General features: G+C 32.1%; 1 protein-coding gene across 3 annotated transcripts in view; it reads left to right on the forward strand.

The window, feature by feature from the left end:
- The window catches only part of LOC138714844 (oocyte zinc finger protein XlCOF6-like), a 110,428-nt gene that overhangs the window by 54,671 nt on the left and 46,927 nt on the right, over positions 1–8,830 (forward strand). For 2 of the 3 annotated variants that reach the window (XM_069847055.1, XM_069847038.1), the window contains exons 1-4: positions 1,957–2,061; positions 3,064–3,350; positions 3,459–3,596; positions 8,636–8,706. In XM_069847055.1, the coding sequence (XP_069703156.1) occupies positions 3,069–3,350; positions 3,459–3,596; positions 8,636–8,706 (491 nt within the window). In that variant the 5' untranslated portion in view covers positions 1,957–2,061; positions 3,064–3,068. Of the gene's footprint in view, positions 1–1,956; positions 2,062–3,063; positions 3,351–3,458; positions 3,597–8,635; positions 8,707–8,830 lie in introns of those variants that run through there. The other variant, XM_069847045.1, reaches the window with a different exon arrangement.

Consider the following 8,830-nt stretch of genomic DNA (forward strand, 5'->3'; position numbering starts at 1 on the left):
TATACCTATATTATAATATTATACAAATATTAAACGAATTCGATACTTAATTTTATAATGTATTATATTATTTTATAATATAATGTATTATATCTGAAATATAAAATATTATTATTACAACTAGTTTGTAACTGAGAAATAAGGAAAAACTGTTAACTCGAATTTATTTGAAGCAAAGCGTTACTGGATTATGCAATAAGGTAGGCGATGTTTGGATCCTGTGCCTCAACTCTATTCTCAAATTATATTAGCGTATGCTCGATTACACTACCTCCAGCGCTTGAAAGTGGAACTAGCCGCTGGCGCACAGAGAAACAAAACACAGGAAAATTCGCTCAGTGTCCATTCTTTATAATCCCTATTCGCTGGGCAGACCACGTGACTCGCTTAACAGCTGATCGCGAAGGGCGGTCTTTCAACCATATCAATTAGTTGCAGTACATGAAAAACAACATATATTTCTCTGTAATGCAGTGTAATTGCGTTGCGTGCAGCGTTACTGATGTTACTCTTGTCTAATCCATTATTGTTAGTTTACCATATTTGTTTTATTAAATTTAAATTATTGCGCCCTTCTTATGTGTAAATAACCTACATTATAAATAATACGACGTTTGATAATATACACAAATTTAACTAAAAACGAGATACATATAGTATATTGTGAAAAATTATACCTTATAGTTTTCATTACTGTTACAGTATCTAGTATTGTAATTAATTGAAGTAAAGCACGCTCACTTCATTACGAAATTCTTGCACATCCATTTAAGCACGTTTCAACAATTTTCAGTTGCATCGCTCGCATATTTTGATGTGTTGAAAATATAGGTTATGTTTACTCTATCAGTACTTGCCTTATTTCTATATTCGCAATTATGCATCATAATTAAGCATAACGCTACGTATAACTTGTAAATGCAATTTGTCTACACATCAATTGTATTTATTCGTTTCATACGGTACTCCAGTCTGATTAGTTTAATATGTTACCAGGCCTAAACTAGCGCTGAGGTAGTTCCCTTCGTATTCATACACCTGGCATACACTAATTAGTTCGGTTAGTTCAGGCTTTTATTAAGCCTTGCTTAGAGGATTAAATGCATCTCCACAAAAAAATAAATTCAACTGTTTTCAGTTCAGAAATTACCGGAACTATACCTCAGCGCTAGTAAGTAATATAACCATATGTACATTTCATAGGAGGGAGTGTGGTGAATTTTCTACCTTTAAGTAAGGAAGATAACCGTGTTCTGAAGTTTATCCTAAATATATTCTTCTTCATTAAATCTCAAAATAGCTTTCGTTCTCAACTTAAAATGTTGACGCAAATAAACCTATGTTAACATGCTGAATTCTCTTCACATAAAAATAACAGTTTTATAATCCTGCCACATTATACAACAAATAAATGGAACTTTTGCACACATTACATTGAATAACAATTTAATTGTTTTATTTATTTGTTCCCTACTATACTGGGTCGTATTTAATTATATTTATCTAACCTACCAGATGAAGTAACACACAACCGTACGTACCTAGACTAATTTCACAGGAGGGACTGTGGTAAATTTTCTACCTACCAGTAAGAAGATAGATGTGCTAAATTAAAATCACAATGTAAATAATTCTTTATTAAATCTCAATATAGCTTCCATTCCAAACTTAAAATGTTGATGCAAACAGGTTATGTTAACATGTAAAACTCCGTTCACATTAAAATAACACAGTTTGTAATTATTTCTGCAACATATTATGCAATAAGAAGTGTGAAGGGGTCTTATACACACATTACACTAAATAAAATTGAGCACCGACACGCATTAAAGTAATATATTTCACTCAGCTCCGTATACTCAAATAGAAAAGCCCGATCCATCGAGTGACGTCACACATCCTGCATTACGGCCTGGTCTAGATCACGATGGCAGTGTTTGTGACGCGTTGCTTACGTTGTTACGAATGCAGTGCTTGAATTCACTGCAAATGGATTGTTTTCGATACAGTGATGTCAGAATACAGATACAGCCTGGAATGTGTTTTAAAGATATATTGATTGTGAGTACGAAGTTTATAAACGAAATATATTGAAAAAAAAAAATGAGCCTAATTTTTTGTGCATTTACTTGTATGCCAGTAGCCTATGTGTTAATATCATATGGTGTATTTCGGCACCTTTTATCATGGTATTTGTCTCAAAAGACAACAATGACCTTAGCCGTTGATTACTGTATACATGACACCAAACAAACCTTCTTTCCTTCACCAACAGTATTCTTTGCACGTTCTCAATGCCACACCACATGCTTCTATAGTTGTTTCTTGCGCGCTGGCTACTTTGCAGCCAGTACCGTGATGACCGGCAGCATTCTGCTGTGGAACGTTTTTAAAATAATTATGCACCTTAAACTCTATTTCCCGCACCTGCCAGTGGAGTACTTGTCTTTTTACAGTCTTTCCTTTCATTTATTTATCTTACACACAGTATATGTTTGTTTTACTTATTCGATGTATTAAAACACGTGCCAAAAACGAACTCGGGAAGCGCTTGTTACAGACTGATTCCGATTGATTCTATTGTACAAGCTTGTGACGTCACATACCAGAAATGTTACGGCGTATATAGCAGACGACCGCCTTCCCAAATGCCGCCGACTAGTGACAAATAGGGTCAAAGTGATTGACGAATTTGGGTAGGATTTGTTGATGTATTAGTGACAGGTGGTCACACAAAAATGATACAAGTGAATGTCAGGCCCATTATTCCTCTGTATAATTACCTCATTTTAATTTTCAAATTCACATCACCTCCGTCGTCGTCGTCGTCATCATGAGCAGTCCTCCTGACAACATACCATCACCATTACCACACCCACTACTGATCTCACCTCACTGCCATACAGAGGACATCATGAAGAAAGTTTCTTTACAGCTTGTCATATCATACTCTTACAGAAATTAGCTGTTTAATAAAATTATATTGAGAATTACGTTGATTAATATTGTAATGTTGTAACATGATGCATGAACATGACATTACAGATGTCTTTGTTTCTCCAGTTACCATGGATGTTATCAAAACATACAAAACGGAGCCATTAGGTCTAAAGAATGAGGGAACAGTTCTGGCTGATATCAAAGCAGAACAGGATTTCGACCATTTGTCTCTAGAGAAAGAACCAACAATTTGCACGGATATGATTAAACTGGAACCCGAAATTGATCCACTGGCTTCAACGAATGACGGAACTTTCCCAACGGATATCATTAAAACAGAGAATGAAGTTAATTCCTTGATGTCAAAGAATGACGACACAAATACTGGAGGGAGGAGGTCATTGTCAGTGGTGAGTGTTAGCATTATGCAGCATGTTTCTTAATCCCATGGTGATAAAAGTTCTTCTTTTTTTCTGGAGATAAAAATAATAATTTCTTTTGTCATTATTTATGTACAGGCAGGGAATTTTTTGAAAGTGAATGTAAATGAAATCAAATTGGAACCATCCGACCTGAGCGACGATCCCGAATCAAATATAAAATTTGAAGAGAACGAAGTCCCTGTGTATTTTCCTGTGCTGAAGTATGAAATTGAGGTAAGTTGTGTTGATTTAGTTGCGGCTTGAAAATCCTGGATTCTTGCACTTCCCAAACAGTGCGCCAATTTTTTTCACCAGTTATTTAGCAGCAAAGTCTTATTTGCGGTGAAAATAAATTTATGCTCGACCATGCCGAGATGTAGTAATTATACACCTGGTAGCAGCACTTTAATGGACCTCATTAAAGTACACCTATTCATTAAAGTTCAGGTGTTCCACCATTCAGAAAATACACATTGTAGCAATATGAAAGCGCAAGTATCGATTATTCTCGGATATGCAATCGAAAGACAACTAGCGCGAGATTAGACAATATTAAACTCAGTCGAAAAAAACAACACACAAATTAACATCAGTTCACAGTCATCTTCCAGCCTTTCACAAAGCACATTCCCGCAAATTCATTTCACCAATTGCCGGAAAAAATCAATATGGTCGAGCATAAAAAGTCGTATGAAACTTGACTATAATGGTAATTAAGACGCTCGTATAAAAATTATGAAACTCGCTTGCGCTCGTTTCATAAACATACTCGCGTCTTAATTACTACCATTATAGGCTCGTTGCATAATGCGCTATTCTGTGTCCGTTTCGTCAAATACATTTTGTTCCCGACTATACTCAGGTTTAGCTTGTCAAACTGAGCTATGCGTTTTCATAGTGAAGATGTCAGTTCGGAAGAAACTACAGACTAATATTAACTATTATCGGAAATACCTTCTGAAGTTTAGTGTGTAAATGAAAACCTACTGTTCGACCAGCCTGGTCTAGGAGTAGTGAGTGAGTTTTAAGCCCTCACTGCACTTGGATGTGGGTTTAAATCTCACTTGAGCTGATAACCTTATTGTGTTTCTCCAGAGGCTTTTCTCGAAATATAGGTGAATGTCAGGTAATCTCATAGAAAATGCACAGACTCATCTTGTCAAAATTCCATCTTGCTATCACCAATTCTATCAGCGCTACAAATCCGCACAGTTAATGCTGAGTTCTTAAAAACCTGTAAAAATATTCATTAATAGACCGTGGAACTTCATGCAATTGCATGTTTTTATTGATTTGGCATACTGAGAAAATATAAGCGGATCTTTGCCGATTATGGTTTTTTATGTTCGAATGAAGGCAACTTTATTTTGCATAAATGCATATTTAGAGGGTTTTCCCTTTTAAATGCATTTTATTTTGCATATTTAAATGCTTATATTACTGAGTTCTTAAAAACCTGTAAAAATGTTCATTAATAGACCATGGAACTTCATGCAATTGCATGTTTTTATTGATTTGGCATACTGAGAAAATATAAGCGGATCTTTGCCGATTATGGTTTTTATGTTCGAATGAAGGCAACTTTATTTTGCATAAATGCATATTTAGAGGGTTTTCCCTTTTAAATGCATTTTATTTTGCATATTTAAATGCTTATATTACTGAGTTCTTAAAAACCTGTAAAAATGTTCATTAATAGACCATGGAACTTCATGCAATTGCATGTTTTTATTGATTTGGCATACTGAGAAAATATAAGCGGATCTTTGCCGATTATGGTTTTTATGTTCGAATGAAGGCAACTTTATTTTGCATAAATGCATATTTAGAGGGTTTTCCCTTTTAAATGAATTTTATTTTGCATATTTAAATGCTTATATTACTGAGTTCTTAAAAACCTGTAAAAATGTTCATTAATAGACCATGGAACTTCATGCAATTGCATGTTTTTATTGATTTGGCATACTGAGAAAATATAAGCGGATCTTTGCCGATTATGGTTTTTATGTTCGAATGAAGGCAACTTTATTTTGCATAAATGCATATTTAGAGGGTTTTCCCTTTTAAATGCATTTTATTTTGCATATTTAAATGCTTATATTACTGAGTTCTTAAAAACCTGTAAAAATGTTCATTAATAGACCGTGGAACTTCATGCAATTACATGTTTTATTGATTTGGCATACAGAGAAAATATAAGCGGATCTTTGCCGATTATGGTTTTTATGTTCGAATGAAGGCAACTTTATTTTGCATAAATGCATATTTAGAGGGTTTTCCCTTTTAAATGCATTTTATTTTGCATATTTAAATGCTTATATTAACATCTTTCCTCGATTTCCCCGATTTATTATCTAATTTCAGAATTTCTCTCTGATAAAAATAAGAATTAATTTCAAGAAATATAAAAAAATGTGAGAAATAAAACCAATAATTAGTTAATTACTGCTGAGGAATGAAAAATTCTGTAACGATAATGAATACTTCTTCTTAGTGTCTAAGTTAGGTCGTTTTCCACTTTAACATAAAGTTTAGACGCCTGGGACATTAAAGTAAATTATTGCTCAGGTCATGAAATTGCTGCGACGACAATGCTGCTAGTGCGATCTGATTTTATACGAGTATTTAAACACCTACGACAGTGAAATTTTAGTTTCAAGTTTTACTGCACAACACAACTCCTAAACATGCACCAGGCACATCATGTGATGTCGAGGGATCATTCTGGACATTTAAACTAATTTTGACAGATAAAAGAAGTTTCACAGTAGAGAATCTGAAGAAATTGTTTGTTTATTGCTATAATAATTACGTACTAAATGGCAAAGAAAGACAAAAAAAAAAAAACTGGAAAGTTAAAATGTACCAATTCAAATATGTGTGTAAAATGAGTAATTAATACATTTATAGAAAAAATAGATTTAATAAAAATTATGTTGAGTAGATTATTAGGCTCTTTCTTTAAATTATTATTATTATGTTCATTTGTATATATTATTAAACGAAATATACCTCTAAAGTGTAGGTATTTTACTGCATATATAGTATTTCAATTTTTAGCGCATATTTGGACAGTTTTTACTGCATAGTTGCATGCTTATTTTCAGTTTTTTTTTTGTACATAAGTTCCATGGTCTATTCATTACAAATAATTATTTTTAAATCTCGCTTCAATTTCATTGAAATGGTCTTTACAAATTGTTCGAAATCATCTATATAATCATTTTTAATACTATTATTATACAATTCTTTTAACATCTTTTGTTAAAAGTTCTAATAGTACATTATGCAACGAGCCTATAATGAAGGTAATTAAGAAGTGAGTATGGATATTTATGAAACGAGCGCAAGCGAGTTTCATAATTTTCATACGAGCTTCTTAATTACCATTATAGGCGAGTTTCATACGACTTTTTATGCTCGACCATATTTCTAACTTGATATTATTAATTTTATTGTATCTGACCTGGAGCAATGTCCCGTATGTTGTGAGATGTGCGCAGACGCGAAAGTATTGATTTTTTCCGAGGAACAGATGTCCACAGTGACCTTGCTAGGCCATAAGAACCTACAGAGATAACATTGAAATAAAATTAGACATTGAAAAACGAGATGACAAATTGAATTTATTTGAATATTATTTACAATTAACGCTAAGTATTATAGTAACAAAACATAACCTTCTGCGACAGTATTGGATTTCCAGCCTCCGTGACTTTTCGCTAATTCTCTTTCGATTGCATATCCGAGAATAATCGATACTTGCGGTTTTATAACGGTAGAAAGCTGACCTGTCATTGGCTGAACAGTTGTAACCTGAGTCGTCATTGGCCGAAAGACCTGACCTTTAATGAGTAGGTGTACTTTAATGACATGCATTAAAGGCCTGCTACCAGGTGTATAATTACTACATTTCGGCATGGTCGAGCATAAAGTAAATTATTATTCAGGTCATGAAATTGCTGCGACGACAATGCTGCTAGTGCTCTCTGATTTCATAGAAACAAAACTGAATGTACGATTATTTAAACACCTGCGACAGTGAAGTTACGTGGAGTGTAAATTTTAGTTTCAAGTTTTACTGCACAAAACAGCTTACAAGTATGCACCAGTCACATCATGTGATGTCGAGGGATCATTCTGGGCATTTAAACTAATTTTAACAGATGAAAGAAATTTTCACAGTAGAGAACCTGTTTATAGCCATAATAATTACGTACTAAATGGCAAAGAAAGTTAAAAAAGCTGGAAAGTTAAAAATGTACCAATTCAAATATGTGTGTAAAATGAGTAATTAATACAGTTAAAAAAATTGATTTAATAAAAATGATGTTGGGTTGATAATTATAATTTCTTTAAATTATTTTTTTCATTTGTATATATTAGTAAACGAAACAAACCTCTAAAATGTTTAGGTATTTTTAGAGCATATATTTCAATTTTTAGCACATATTTGAACAGTTTTTACTGCATAGTTGCATGTATATTTTCAGGTTTTTTTTTCGGTACATGACGTTCCTTGGTCTATTAATTACAAATAATTATTTTTAAATCTCGCTTTAATTTTATTGAAAGGGTCTTTACAAATTGTTCGAAATCATTTATATAATAATAGACTAATAATAATAATAATAATAATAATAATAATAATAATAATAATAATAATTTATATTATTATTATTATTTGTATTATTATTATTTGTATTATTATTATTTGTATTATTATTATTATTTATATTATTATTATATTGTTATATTATTAATATTATATTATTATTATGTTATTATAATATAATTTTATTATATTATTATTATATTATTATTGTTATTATTATTACTATTATTATTATTATTATTATTATTATTATTATTATTATTATTATTAAATTCTTTTAACATATTTTGTTAAAAGTTCTAAACATTGTTATATCATCCTTAGTTGACACTTCGTGTTTTTTTATTAATCAGTTATTGTAAAATTCTCTTCTTCTTTAATTTCAGTCTTATTATTCCTTTCTTTTACTGTAGGGTACTTTGTATGATATGCTTTACTTTAATGGCAGTTCAAAATTGAAGTTTTTAAAATAGAAATAACATGTGAATGCGCCATACTTCTCAAGATGATTATTTTCTGCATTTGCAAAAAGTAGTGTAGCATAGACTTGAAAATATTTAATCTGTTCATTTATTTCTGTGTCATAATTTATCCTCACGAATCATGTGAAATATCACAGTATGAGATTTTGTCGAATTCACTGTATTGTCGTTAACAGGAAGAACCGAGTGTTACGGACGAGGAGCCAATGCCAGTCGTGATGGAGAGGAACGATAACTTGACTCAGATGTGAGTGATGTGTATGTCTTACAAAAATGTCTTGGAAGCAAAGTTACAATGCATGCGAGGTCAATTCCTTGAGTAAGGTACACTTGGGTGTTTCAACATGATCACCAATTCTGTATTAACATTT

The sequence above is a fragment of the Periplaneta americana genome, chromosome 2 (assembly GCF_040183065.1).
Source record: "Periplaneta americana isolate PAMFEO1 chromosome 2, P.americana_PAMFEO1_priV1, whole genome shotgun sequence".
NCBI classification, from domain to species: Eukaryota; Metazoa; Arthropoda; class Insecta; order Blattodea; family Blattidae; genus Periplaneta; species Periplaneta americana.